At 34.4% G+C, this 15,514-nt stretch overlaps 1 protein-coding gene across 5 annotated transcripts in view; it reads left to right on the top strand.

Annotated features, from left to right (window-relative positions):
- Positions 1-15,514, top strand: part of mRNA-cap (RNA guanylyltransferase and 5'-phosphatase mRNA capping enzyme) — a 450,753-nt gene that overhangs the window by 320,460 nt on the left and 114,779 nt on the right. For all 5 annotated transcript variants that reach the window (XM_090411578.1, XM_090411577.1, XM_090411573.1 and 2 more), the window contains 2 exons: positions 330-465; positions 578-649. In XM_090411578.1, coding sequence (XP_090267704.1) covers positions 330-465; positions 578-649 — 208 coding nt within the window. The remainder of the gene's footprint in view (positions 1-329; positions 466-577; positions 650-15,514) is intronic.

Genomic DNA, 15,514 nt, shown 5'->3' with positions numbered 1-15,514 from the left:
GTTATCGATTTGTTGACGCCATGAAATATGAACACTACATAAGAGAAATAAAGTTGAGATTTCACTCATGAGTCTGCAATTGGCATCTGAAAGATGTTTATTGTTTCAAAAAGTTCCTTATATTTCTTTTAGTGAACTGTTTCTATCCTTGCTCAGAACTAAGTAGTTTTATTTTCTAGTTTGAACAAAGTCAAAGTTTAAGAGAGAAAACAAAAAAAATAAACAGTCTCCTTTGAAATTCATTTTACAATTTCTGTTTAGTTTATTTACAAGTCTTTAAATTTATGTATATCTGAATGGCAAATGTTGTATTATTATATTTTTTAAAGATACATGATGCTGATTGATGGCGAAAACCAGGTATACTTCATTGATCGAGATAATGCTGTGTTTCAAGTTCATGGACTCTGGTTTCCAAGAAGGAAAGAGCCAGAGAAGCATATATGTGATACTCTTCTAGATGGGGTAAGATTAATGTATCAGTGGAATATTTTGTTTTTTTTTCTCTTCTTAACATTGTATTTAATGAATAAAATGTGCACCTCATTTTACCAAAGATTTTTTTCTTACCCTTCAGGAAATGGTTATCGATAAGCACGATGGCAAAAGTATACCTCGTTATCTTGTGTATGATGTTGTCCGTTTTGAGGTAAGTATAAGGAAATTCAAAATAGATCAAATTTAGTAATGTCATGAAAAACCTGTGTGAACCCGGTTGCTTCTTCCACAAAGTCATCTAGTACAGGTATCACTGTAAAAATAACGATTTACATTATTCTCATGTTATGTTTGCTCATTAATGCATTAAATCATTGGCAATTCCCTTCAGGAAACGGTTATCGATAAGCACGATGGCAAAAGTATACCTCGTTATCTTGCGTATGATGTTGTCCATTTTGAGGTAAGTATAAAGAAATTCAAAATAGATCAAATTATTAATGTCATGAAAAAACCTGTGTGAACCCGGTTGACTGTTCCACAAAGTCATCTTCTTGTACAGGCATCACTGTAATAATAATGATTTACATTATTCACATGCTATGTTTGCTCATTAATGCATTAAATCATTGGCAACATTTTACTTAAAATTGAAATAACAAGTATACTTCAGTTGTTTTCTTGCACAGTGTGTCAAGAAAACAACTGAAGGTGCATGAAATCAAAACCTACTCCATAAAAAAGTTCAAATCGATAAACTGCAAGAGAGAACATTCAGCCTACTGCTTGCCACAAATTTTGGCAAGCTACCCTATCTTCCCATCAGCGATAATCACATAAGATTGATACGAAAAGTGCCATTGTTATCCTTCATGTTCTTTTGGTCATTTCTTTCTCTGATTGTGTATCTCTAAAATGTGTTTGATAATGCTTATCTGAGTTGCCAAAATATTAGATTGTAAATAATTAATTTAGTTAGTAAATTATTTATTTTCATTCCAGTTTCACATAGTTTTGTTCTTCTGCAGAATCTTATAAGCCATTTGGTTTTATCTACAAAAAAGACATTCTTGAAACCTCAGAAGGACATGGAGGTTTATTGTCATCCTCATGACCAACTCTACCCCATTCCAATAATGTTGAAAGTTTATTTTTCTAAATCCAGAGTAATTTAATAAAAAGGTGGCACACCGTTTGGCAGCTCCTATAGGAGGAGATGACCTTGCTAATGCTTCTGCCTTGGTATATTCACTTAGGCCTGGCTCCCACTGAGGAGACCTCAATAAAGGTCGAAACTAGTCTGGGTAGTGACCCTTTCCCTTAATGCATAACATTATACATATCTGCAAGGAGATGTGTTTTGCATTATGGGAGATGAGATATGAGTGTTTGTAGCTTGCTCCACCTTTGCAAGGAGTTGCCTGGTGTTGTACCACTTTACCCCAGTCCTGAATATACTTTCAGGCACACACTTGGATAAAGGATTAAACTAAATTTATTATTAAACCCATTCCAATAAGTCCATCTTAACACATACTCTGGCTTGTCTTTTATATCAATATGTTCCTTCTACTTTACTAGCTTGAACTGACATCTCCCATGATGACCTTGATGAAATTATTTTGGAGTTGCTATACTCTACTTTTTGTAGAAGATTTTAATGAAAATCACAAAGTGCAAGCCATGTTAAAATTCTCTACAAGAAGTACAGGAGCTAGGGGATGCCCAGCACCCCCTAGCTCCTCCTCAGCAATATTTATCTCTTTGTCTTAAATGCCGGAAGCAACACTTTCCATGTGCCTAACCATATTCTGTTTGATAATGATTTAACCACAGCCTTAAATAGAAAGTAGAAAATGTATAGGAGAGCTATACTGAAATAAATGACATAGATGATAACTTAACTAATGCATGAAAGATTTAGATTTCAAGTAGTTGTGAAGATGCTCACTGTATTTCCAGTTTAATAACCAGGTGATATGAACTGATATAAAAAATTTTCTTAAACTTAAAAAATCTCAACTAGATTCCTATACCAATAGACACACTTCATCAGGAGTATGTTTATATTACAAAAGAGTTAAATAGCAAGAGAAATGGTTCATATTAAACAATGACGTACACAACAGATGAAAATTTAAAATGATAATTTTAAATTTTCATCTGTTGTAGCATTGTTTAAATTTCATCCACTGTAATCTTTCGTTGCTTAATGTGATACATTTTACATCTCTATTTAAAACTTATGTAATGTAAGCATTCTATGATAAAGCATTCCCTGTTAGCACATGAAAGGTAGCAGATATTTTTAAGTTTAATAAAGTTTTTTATGTAGTTCATACCATGTAATCATTATTATACTAAAAATTTAAGGAACTTATTAGAGGTAGAATTTTCATCCTAGTATCAAGACCATCTTCTGTATAATAATTTGGTTATGCTATGTCAAGATAATGGTCTAAAATGCCATTAGAGCTCAGTAGCTCTAATGGCATTTTAATAATAATAAATGAAACATTGATATTACATTATTAACAAAATTACTTTTCAAAATTGAAAAATGTCTGAGACAGTTATTCCTGCTTAATGTCAGTTTGTGAAGTAGTGCTTCATAGCTTGCTTTTGTTGGATTCTGAATGAAGAGAAATTTAAATTATTAATACTCTCCTCAGAATCCAACATAATCCACCATGGCAAAGGCTACATTTGTAAATATTATTTAATGTAAATCACTTGTTTATAATTTAATATTCATATAACTACCTTTAATTTTATCTAATATTTAATTATTTAATCAAGAATGTATGTATTAATAGTAGAAAAACTCTGTGATAAAATATTAAGTTATTTTAATTATTACTGTGTTAATATTATAAGAACTTGTATTTGATAATTTAACTGTGCATTATTTGAAATGTAAATATTCTCTATTTATTCCTGTTTGTGAAAGTTTAACGTTATGTAATGGCTCAATTTTATTTATGTTTTGTTTTGTTGTCATGGAGACGCATGTAAGTAAGCGAGCGCGAGAATTGGAACAGAACGTGAAGAGGAGGTTTATTGAAAATGCTGAAAGTTTACTGGAAAGTTTAAAGAGATCTCGAGAAGAATTTAGGTGGGAAAAATGGATATAAAAAGGAGGAACGCTGAAAAAAAAAGAGCATTAGGAGATTAGAGCATTAGAGATTTATTAGAGAGAGAAGGATTGGCATTAGGTTGGAATTGGGCATTCCGGCAATCACAGTGCGATAATAGCGAGTCGGCAAGTCACTTAAACAACTAAATAAAATCTGCAAGTTGAGAAGGAGTTAGCTAATAAGTTTCTGAATAACAAATAAAGCAACGGAAAGATAGCTGGGTGACTACTGAATGACTAGCGATATTTTAGTTGAGATTTATTTTCAGGGCCGACCTTTCAAGGACACACTGAAACATGAAGCATAGTAACAAGTAACTTGAGAAATAAATAGAGGCAACAGGGTTGTGTTTAATGATAGCGGTGTTTAGAATTATAGTGCCTAAAGAATTATTTGAATGCCGGAGGAATGAACATCTGTACATATAAAATCCCAAGTTAAAGAATTATTGTGTATTGCCCTAATTCAAGAGTAATCAGTAGTGCTTCATACAAGAACATCTGATTATATGTATTGTGCCCGTAAATTAATTCAGTTAATGCTAGAAGATTTATTTTAATGAGTGCTGTTTATTGTTAAAAGTGTTTACAGTTATAAAAAGTGTTTGTGTGTATGTTGATGAAGGAAGAAGATTAACGGTAAGATTATTCCAACTTTAATATTTCTGTTTCAGAGAAGTGTGTGAGTTTCATCTTAGAATTCCCTGATGTTAACCAGTAACTATCGCGGAGAATTATAAGACGCGTAAAATTAAAAGTGTCTGTTTATGAAGAGGTATTACTGCAATTTTTATTGTATTTGGAACTTAAGGAACTATGAAAAGACTGTGATATAGAGATAACAGATTTATCTTGTCAGAGTTTGATTGTACTTATCGGAGAAGCTGAAGTGATTGTGATATCTTAATTACTGATTTGAAGTTAAGTGTAAAATTTATGATTTTAAAATTAAATGTTTGTTTTTGTTAATGAAAAGTTGTATTTTGCCTGAATCTCTTTTACTGCACCATTCATAAAATATTCGAACCAAAGCGGGAAAATTAAGTAAGTTAAATATACTTGGCCAGTATATATGATAACATCATATAAAAGAGGATAGTTGTGAGTTGATTTTTCTTCAATTCTTGAACTAATTCAGATATAGAGTGGCGCAGGTCTATAAATATAAATTTTCTCTATATTGAATTAGAAATCAACTAGCAACTTATAACTTTGTTTAAGAACATCATAGTGACTAACATGTTGGATCCAAAGTATAAATTAAGAAGTAGAATCCAACACTTTGAATCTTTTCTTTAAGAAATGGCTTTTGTGAAGGACTTGGGTTTAGTTCCATTTAACTTTGCACCTAGAAGAAATCTCATTCCAAGCATGACTGTACTTGTGATACTTCAGATATCTGATAAAAATCTTAGTATTCTGCCATATGAATGAATGCCTACCTTCCTGTTTTGTCTGAAATAAGAACAGCTTCAAGAGCAAACAAACTCTCCCATAGCACAGTGTGCAAACAAGCTAAAGAAGACTTGTAAATTTTTCATATCGCAGTCTTTTGCTGTCTTCTCAGACATATATACTATATACATATATAATTGGAGCATTATAGGTTTCTTCTTGAGTATATAGAAAATGGCAGTTGAAGTTCCTCAGTTATTTTTAGTGTGAGATACCTGTTGTGGGCTGCTAAACAACACATGGATTTAATGAAATTCAGCTCTTGTTGTAAAAGCACTTCTGTAGAACAAAGGGCCTGAGCATGGTCAATTAAGGGTTTGATGCTAGCCAACTTTTTGAATAGGATGAAGGTGATTTATCTTCCTGTTTGGGTTTTTCTTTCTCAGATAAAGAACTGGAGACTACCATTCAGTTTTTGTCTAAGAAAGTCTATAAAGACATCCACCAAAGGATCCAGTGTAAACTGGACCCTTTGGTGGATGGAGTGGGTGCTATGTAGAAATCTTGGCATTTCTGATGGAAAGGAATTTCATGCAGCAAAAATATCATCAGTCTGTTATTGTATCCATACAAAAGATAAATGAAAGCTTGGGAATTAAGGAGATGCTGCACAAAGTTCTGCATGTATCAGAATTTTGTGTTACATACTCTGCTATCTTGTATACCCCATAATGTTGCATATCAGGAAGTGCTGATACATTTGGTTTATAAGAAGTCTTGGGAGCTTGTAAATAGATCCAGTGATCTTGCTTAGACTTGAAAAATATAATGACAAGTGGTATTATTTTTGCTCCATTGCCGTGTTTAAAAAATATAATTATGGCATATATCAGAATAATATTTTTCTTGCTCTGTTTGACCATTAATTAGTTTGTCTGTTTGAATATGCTTTAAAAATGATGGTTCCATGGCAATTAAGAGTGACAAAACTTAAGGACACAATGACATACTGAAATAATCGAAACAAATTACTTGTTATGTTTATTAGATGGGAATTTTCATCCTACTATGAATGAAATCATCTATGCAATGATATATTATCCTTTAAGCTATGATGAACAGAGCAGAATAGAATGTCTTATAAGAGTAATGCACATGATTAGATTTGCATAACTTTACAAGTAGTGATCTAGATCTAAAATGCAGTTAGACTTTAGTAGGTTATCAGTAGAGTAAAAAAAAAAAAAAGCCTTCATAGCTCAGTCATTAATGGTGTTATCCTTTGGTTAATCTTGTGTAGGACATGAAGAATCCTTATAAGAACTTTTCATCTAAATGAACGTTAACTAGTCTCATAATTAAAGTGGTAATTTTCTCGCTTAGAAACCAAGTTTGTCACCTCAAACTAAACAATGCACCAAAGAATGCATGTAGTTATATACAAAATTACATTACAACTAATAGCAATACAGAATGATGCTCACTATAGCAAATCCCTGAGGACCAGAGAAATAGTTCATCTGCTTTTGTGAATTTTGGGAGGACTGATCCCCACTCCATTCCCAGAAAACTAAATAAATGATGTAAAAACAGAACATAAAAGAAATGGCAGAAAATTGTAATTGGCAGCGTAACACAAAGGACTGGCAGGTATCATACATTTTATTTATTTTATTTAGCATATCTTTAAAACAAGAAATCAATGAGCAAAATTATATATATACAGATTGGCAGTTTCAGTTAACCAGTCAGTTGCACTATTTGAGTGTAAGTGCAAGTTCCTGAGGCCTCCAGAGAATGAGTGTGTGTGTGTGTGGAGCTGTCATCAGTGATATGGTGCATAGTCTGCACAGCGCTACATGTGTAAAACAGTGACTTTAAAATTCCCCACAGGTGTAATAAATGGACAGGCTAGCCTTGTCTGGTCTTAAATCTGTTTAGCTGGCTACAGAGATGTTAAGATAAATTGAATCCTGGAGGTTTAATAGTTAGCTCTGATAAAATACTTGTTTGTAGTTTGTGATGGGAGATAGAAGATCTAGAGGTAAGGCAGCAGACTGGAGGTGTGGAGATATCTTCATGTTTGAGAAAGTTGATGTTATTTTTGATTTTATTTATTTATTTAATGGCAGCTTCTTCTTTTCTGAAGAATGGGGAAATGATGGGAAAAGGACAGGCAGTCATGGGAGAGGAGTTGGTTTATAGTATATTTAACTGTGTCCGTGAGAATTGTGCAATGACTTTGGCTCTAAACTGGCGAGCAGTAATCTGCAGCTTGAAAATTCAGAGCCAGGGCTGCTGTTCTAATGGTTGAAGGATTACATCCCCAAGTTGTGCCTATCATCTTGTTTAAGATATTGTTCCTTGCAGATATCTTCAAATTAGTTTTTTCCAAATGTTGTCGGTATCTGAGGCTGCAATGAAGTGTGACACTAATGTTGCAATAATTCCTTTCATGGATTAGACTGCTGTTACAGAAATCTGTTTAGTTTTCTGTAACAGCAGTCTGTAACAGTTACCTCTAGATCTTCTACAATCTGGTAAAGTTAAGGTTGTTTATTTCTTCATGCCAACAAGCTTTTTACACCTTAATCCAAGGCCCTGAAGACGGCAGAAGTAGCATCTGGATGATTCTGTTGTTCATATTCTGCCAGAAGAACACTACTCTTGGTTGACCAGCATTAGGTTACTGAATCTTTCTGAATTCTCTGGTGTGGGGGGAGTATCTTTTGCTGGATGTTATGAAGAATTTAGTGAATCTTGCATAATTCTCAACTGTAGGTGATAATTATGCAAGATTGATGTTGTTTCAGTGCAAGATGAGATTGATGTTGTTTCAGTGAATTATGAATGGTTTGCTTACTTACGATTCCAATGGGGTATTGGGAAGCTATTTATTCTGGGGATTAGTCTTATTATAATTAGTCAGGATCTGTGGGGGGGGGGGGGAAAAGAGGCATACTTTGAAAGCAAAGGTCATGGGTAGTCTCTGTTCACCATCTTCCAGGTTGATTCCTGTCATAGAGGAGGTGAAGATTGTTTATTAACATCCAGTCTGTCAATTGCAGGCCTGGGCATGATGCCAAGTCTGGATTGCTGAGGAAGTGCAAGGTTCATTCAGTCAAGTGGAGAAGATATATACATTGTAAATTAAGAGGTTGTGCACACGGGTACTAATGGAAAAGTTGCTTTACTGATGCTAAGCTCGCTTCCAGATACTCCATGGATATCATTTCTTCTCTAGGTTATTCACAGCATGACCTGATCCAAGTTTCCTGCACTGTATAACAAGCTCTTTCCATCTATTCTCATTCTCGTGTTTTCTGCTTCCATTTGGCATCCATGTTTTTTGATGTAATTCAAAAAAATATGTGAAGGTGTCATCAACAGCCAACATCTATCCCATCTAGAGGTCCATCCACCAGCTAATTAGTGAACAGTATGAATTCTGCCAATCTCAATCCACATCTGATCTAACATTCACCAACCACCTCTGGACCATGGAAAGGTTTGAAGAAACTCATACAGTCACTCTCAACATTACTGAGGTTGTTGTTTGGGTCTGGCACAGAGATCTGAGTAGCAAATTACATCCTATGGTTGACTTCTAACCTTTTGCATCTGGGTTACTAGCTTCCTCTCTGGTTGCCTATTACATATTGTGATGTAGATATCATATTTCTCTACCAATGCAAGAGTACATGGCTCTGTACTTTCATCCACTCTTTTACATAAATAACCAGCTCTTGGTTGACTTCAAATCCTATTCATTGCATTACTGATGACAGTACACTCCACCCCCCCCCTCCTTCTCATTTGACAAAGCTTGTGGTGCCCAGCCATTCAAGCCATAAAATCTTTTATAACTATTACCTTGACTGGACAATGCCTCAGTTGGTATGAAGTTCACTTCAGTCTTGTCTAAAGTAATGGAGAGAACCATCAATTCCAATTTCTACACTACCCTGAAAGCACCTAGCTAATAAATGACCACCAGTATGGATTTTGTTGCTGCTGATCAACAGGAGATCTACTTGCATATATCGCCTTTCTCCAGTCAAATGCCATGGAGAAGTTTTACTAATTTATTTTTAACAGTATTGGTAAGAACACAGACTGCTAAGAAAAGAATTACTTTATTGACTATTTTGCTGGTATTATATCCAGCATCTTCAGAGCACAAAAACAGTTTGCTACAGTACATGAAACAACAACAATCTGATATAACAGTGGGGGGGGCAATTAGCTTAAGCAATTGCAATGGACAACACAAAGACTAAAGTCCTAATTAGGCACCACCTATGTTGGAGAAAAAAAAAACAGAGACAGGAAGTGAGTATTGATTAGGTCTTAAGGTGACCTTCTCCCAAATTTTTGGTAAATTTATACAACCATACTTGTTGAGGAGGTTTGGAGTGTGTTTCAAGGCTTCTGTTGATTTCAAAAACAATCTCTCTAACTTATAATGGCTTCTGGGCAGCACTTTTGTTTCTTTCCAATTGACCCTGTGTGCAGTGGTATCTACGGCATCGTCTGCTAGACCTGACTTGCCATAACAATAGTGCCAGATGTATTTTTTATGTTCACTGAGGCAGGTGTCCACAGTTCTTCCTGTCTGTCCATAGTAAGCTCAGTCACATGAACAGGGCACTTCACAGACTCCTGAATGTGATGAAGAAGAAATTCTGTCCTTGGGTGAATGGATGAGAGTTAGCAATTTGACATAAGGTTTAAATAGGCACTCTAGATATCTTCAGATGTGCCTTGAATGTATGGGATGGTAACAGCAAAACTGTCACCATCATAGCCATTGGCTAAGAAGGTGTGACATAAGTGAGTTCAGCAGTGAAAGCATTGTCATTGGAACAAATTGTTCTAGCTCTCTGGGTTAGTGTTTTTAGAATACCAAACTGTTAAGATGAGTGATGGTGTGACTGTTTGTGCAAATATCTCCCTGTATGTGTGGATTTTCTATAAACCAAAAAAGGTAAGGAACCGTCTAGAAGACATGATTAGTGTATCCAGGAAGGGCAGACAGTCATTAGCTTCCAGTTCCATTGTAAAATGGATTTTTGGGTGTCGGCTATTGAAATGCTCTGTTTATATTTAAATCTAAGTTTAAATGCACTTCTCATCCATACCGGTAAAAATAAATTAAAATGTATGGCGAGCACATAAGCCTTTTTACTCCATGGTGCAAAATCATGGAGTAAAAAGGTGAATCTGGAGTGGTTGTACTAGATGTCTCCGAAGCTTTTGACCAGGTCTAGCACAAAGGCCTACTAAGCAAATTCCCATCATTTGGTCTGTTCCAGGACTTCTGCAGTTGGATTGTCAGCTTTCTGTCTGGAAGCACACACACACACACACACACACTATATGATGGTGGATGGTTCCTTACCCTCTCATCATTTAACTAATGCTTGTGGTTCCACAAGGTTTTCTCACCTATCCTCTTCCTTCTATTTATATCAATGACTTATTTTAGTTGACCTCCAATCCAGTGCATAGTTTTGCAGATGATAAATCACATTGCACTCCTCCTTTTCATTTGATAAACCTTACCTACACAGATCATCTCAACCTATAGCACATCAATCATAACTGCTCTCATTTCTGATCTCCAAGCCATTCTCCAATGGGGTTTAGATAACCTTGTCAATTTCAATGCTAGCAAAACCCATTTTTTCCTTATTTCTTACAAAAAAAAAAAAAATTTTCTCCAAGTATTACTTTTGATAACACTCAAATCTCTAGACAAGATGAGATTTCTCTTCTTGGAATCATCCTGACATCAAACTACACTCTGCTGGCATCAATCCCAACAGTTGCCTCCTCAGCTTTCAAAAAACTAGGATTTCTCTTTTACTCAAGACATTACTTCACCTCGGAACAGCTGTTAACCTTATACAAATCATAAATCCACCCAGCTATTGAATATTCCTCTCACATTTGGGGTGGGGGCCCCTAAGAGATCAATTAAAATACTTGACTCAATACAAAAGAGGGCAATTAAACTGATTAATAAACCATCTCTTATCAACTCACTCCACCTTTCGCACAGGCATTTGGCAATATGTGTATTCTATAAATATTTCCATGACAAATGCTCATGAAATAACATCAATAATTTCCCAACTCATTAAGTCTGGAACTCATGCTGCCCAACATCCCTTCACAGTATGCTTTGTAACCCACAGAACAAGTTTTTTATTTTCTTCCTCCTTCATCCCTGCTGCTACTGTATTGTGGAACAGTCTTCCTCCTTATGTGTTTCCTAAAGAGATATTCAGGCTTTTAAATCAAATGTAAACAAGTTTCTCTTTTTCCAACCCACTATTCATACACATTTATAGCATACTATATGTTGATATAACTCACATTGTGTGAGTGAGTTATACCAACCTCACATTGTATGAGCTCAGCATAAATAAAATGAAAAAAAAAAAAATTTAAATGTAAAAAATTATTTTCAAACGCTATACACAGAAAAAGAATAAAGATCTCTTTTAAAAAAAAAGAATTAAAAAATAGAAAATTGGCTAAGATAAGATACAAAATGACTCATTAAAATGAGTCGTTTTAACAATTAGCAAAATAAAATAATTATTTTATATTCTAAATACACTATTTAAATAGAAAATAAAAAGCCAAATGACTGGCAAAAGAGCCAAACAATACCAGTCTAAAAAAGAAATCCAGAGCATTACAAAGAAATAAATCTGCTTTGCATAGCATTAAAATTATCCACAAAAAAATAAAAAAAAAAAAAAAAAAAAAAAACGTTGGAAATATAGTAAATAATTTGATCGAATTATCTTCTGAGCTACATGCATTTGAGAAACATTTATCAAAATGGATGCAATATTTATATTAAAACAAATAATGGAGAATGAAAATCGAGAATATATAGCATAATAAACCTCTTTACGTGTGTTTTATTGATTTTAACTAAAGCATTTGATAGAATTGAGTTAAAAGACATATTAAAAGTTAAAAAAATTAAACAATTCAGGAGTAATTAAGTGTGTGTGTGTATGTATGTATATATATGTATATATATATATATATATATTAAAGGCAAGGGGCCACTACCCAGACCGGTTTCGACCTTTATTGAGGTTTCATCAGTGGGAGCCAGGATAAGAAATACTAAGTTTTAAGTAATACAGAGCTTATAAATATTTTACCAACACAAGTTACCATAAGGTGCTTTTGACCTTATTAAATAAAAATCTCGGGACGAGAGAGATGTAAAAAGTTTTTTACCTTGGGTATAATATATGTTAAAGATACCAAGTTATTTTAAATATAAACCTGGTTTTTTACTCCATTTCCCAAGTAAGCAAACAGACAAGTCAGTCAAGTTTGCACCTGCAAGTGTTGCAAGTCTAGCTGATCCTGCACGTAGTGCAAGTCACCTTGCGGTAACTTGTGTTGGTAAAATATTTATAAGTTCTGTATTACTTAAAACTTAATATATATATATAGATGTGTGTGTGTGTGTGTGTGTGTGTGTGTGTGTGTGTGTGTGTGTGTGTGTGTGTGTGTGTGTGTGTGTGTGTGTGTGTGTGTGTGTGTTTATTTAACTAAAGCATTTGATAGAATATAGTAAAAAGACATATTTAACCATATTAAAAATAAGAAGAAATACCGAAACATTTCAGAAGTAATTAAGAATACACACATACATAAGAACTGATAACGATCTATAATAAATACAGATGAACAGACTAAAGAAATGAAATAAACAAAGGAATCATACAAGGTGACTCCTAAGTCCCACCTTATTTACTGTAGTGATGGATGGAAATAATAAAAGAAGTAAACAGAATGGAGAAGTGTGGAATACAAAAGGATAATTGGATATGCTGATGATATAATTTTACTTGCTGGAAATGAAAGTGATCTACAAAGATTACTAAATACATCAAGTAATGCAACACAAATGAATAATATGAAGATATCAACAGGAAAAAAACTAAAATCATTGCATTTGTGAGATATTGGGAAATGAATGCAACTTTTCCACCACTTTTCAAGAGGCAGATGGTCTGGCACCTCCTTTAGCCCAGAGAGTATTATAAGAGCACACTAGAAATTCCCACAACCACCCAACTAGTTCACTTGGCTGCCACAGATGGAGTTGCATGGAACATGCCTGCTTAATTATTTATACTTGCATTTGGTGGAGTTCCCTTAATTTTGAATGATTCTTAGTTTATTTTACTTATGTTTACCCTTTTCTTTCATTTGGCTTCTAAGTGAGGTCCAGTTTCCCCCACATGTGTGAGAAAAAAACAGTCCGCAAACCATTTCATATGAAGTACATGGACGAATTTACTATACTTGTAGCTTACGAGCTTCTCAGTCCCAATCAAGCATATAATAATGATGAAATGGCATTATGTTGAAGCACACTGCAAAGAACATTAACAGCAGGTGAAGAGAGCCCCAGAGGATTCAGGCAATCTGAGGATATAATTATTGGCCTAGGGTATACAAATGCAGCAAGCACTCATAAGATGTAAACGGCTGAGAGTAGTAAAATCTAAATTTCCTAGGCCCTTGAAAGGCATTAAAATTTACTCCATAATAAAAATGGCTAAATTAACACTGAGATTATGTTAGAATGGCTTGAAAAGTTTATGTGGTTGAAATCCAAGCACGATGCACATAACTAGGCATACCTGAACTTTGCAGAATTCTCATTTCTGGATATCTGTTCAGCATGTCTCCAAAGCTAAACTCCTATGTGTCCGTTGTTAAAAATAAATCAAGAGATAATACGCTCTGTGAAAGCGAAGTATTGCTCCCTTTCATGAAACATTTCTTAGGCATTGTAAATGCTAGAAGTCTGTAAAGACTTCATCTTCTTTCATGCTTCTCCACTTGTCATCAGCTGCTTGTTCTTCAATTCCACTCTGTACAATTCTGCCAGTCTTTATTCCATAATCCTTTTACACGTAACCCATGATCTTCCTCTTTTTCTCTCTTTCCAGAGGATGGATGCAAGTGCATAATTCTCATTTGCCATCGTTCTCTGTATATGTCCATACCATTTCAAAGTGTGTACCTCTCTCTCTCTCCTTAACAGGCTGTTCAACTTTCATGTCTGTTTGAATATATGCATTTCTCAGATAATACATGCATGTAGCTCCCATACTTTGTCTGAAGTAATCCATTTCCATACTCACATCCATAGATCTGTAGAAACATTTATTAAATAATTTAACATGTAACAACTTATGCCATCATTTCTTTAGAATCAGCTCTAAAGAAATGATGGCATGAGTTGTGACCTCTCTTGATATTCAATAATTTTCCCGATGAAAATGAAAAGGTTGGCAACATAATTTAATGTATCAGAGGAGGAAGAAAGTGTTCATGAGTTGCTGGAACATGCAAAAAGTGTTATAGGACCCTGCTATAAGTAGGGTCCTATAACACTTTAGAAAGTGTTATAGGACCTACTCCTGATATAGAAAGTAGGTTCAGTGAAAAAATATATACTATAAATTAAAGATGCCAAGAAATTATATTCTTGGTTTAATCCTTTATCCAAATGTAAGCAAATGAAGTTTGCACTTGAAGTATTTTCAGGACAGGTCAACTCGTATATAGAGGCTAATGACTTCACATCACTTGCCTTAGTATCCCATAATGCAAAGCATATATCCTTATGGACATGTGTGTAATGCTGTGCATTATGGGAAGGGTCACTACCCAGACCAGTTTCAACCTTTATTGAGGTGAAAAAGTAAAGAGTTGCTCATCATAGGCCTAGAGTAGTTAGTATAGGTGTGCAAGAGATCCTGATAGTATTAGGAGAAAGAAAAGACAAATAGATAGCATGACAGATAGAGAAAAGGCCTCAGCTCTTTTATATCATCATATAGCCAAAGGCTATCAGTTTTCACCAATCTCATATAGATGAACAACCAAAAGACTAATTGAAACTAAAGCACAAGGATGACTGGTACCCAGGTAGTTAGCCCCAATCTGAGTTAACTGCCTTGAGTTGGCCTTCTCTGTCTGGGATTTCTCTCCAGTCATCCCTGCAATTGACTATAAGACCACATTAAATAAAGAAGATGGAACTATTTAAAAAATCCTCTCATAGCAAGAATAGACAGAATTTTATCTCACCCTGGTGAATATTGCATAATGTGGTTGGTCTACACCATCTAGTCATAAATTTGATATCTCTTAGAATGCTTCTTTCTAAATACAAAAATCATTTGACTGAACAATAAAATTTCCACAATACAATATTATAAAGCATTTGCATGTCATATTGCTGGTTTTCAAATCATGTTTCTTTCTAACCTTCCATAAATGGTATTTTAATTCATTAATTATAAAAATCAAAATTTTCTTCCCATTGCTTACAAGTGGTGGATATTGCAAAAAAATAACCTGTTCTGTTGTAATTAATGGAATGCCCAAAACATAATCTGTTCCAAATATGCAAGCAAGAGGGCAGCTGTAGAATGCATGTTCTACTATTTCCAATGGGTAACAGATGTCACAGATTAGATTTCC

This window comes from Typopeltis vanoorti, chromosome 21 (assembly GCF_054136105.1).
Source record: "Typopeltis vanoorti isolate ZY-2024b chromosome 21, IOZ_Tvanoo_1.0, whole genome shotgun sequence".
NCBI lineage: Eukaryota > Metazoa > Arthropoda > Arachnida > Uropygi > Thelyphonidae > Typopeltis > Typopeltis vanoorti.
Note: the sequence above shows the minus strand (reverse complement) of the source record. Positions and strands in the feature narration are given on the sequence as shown.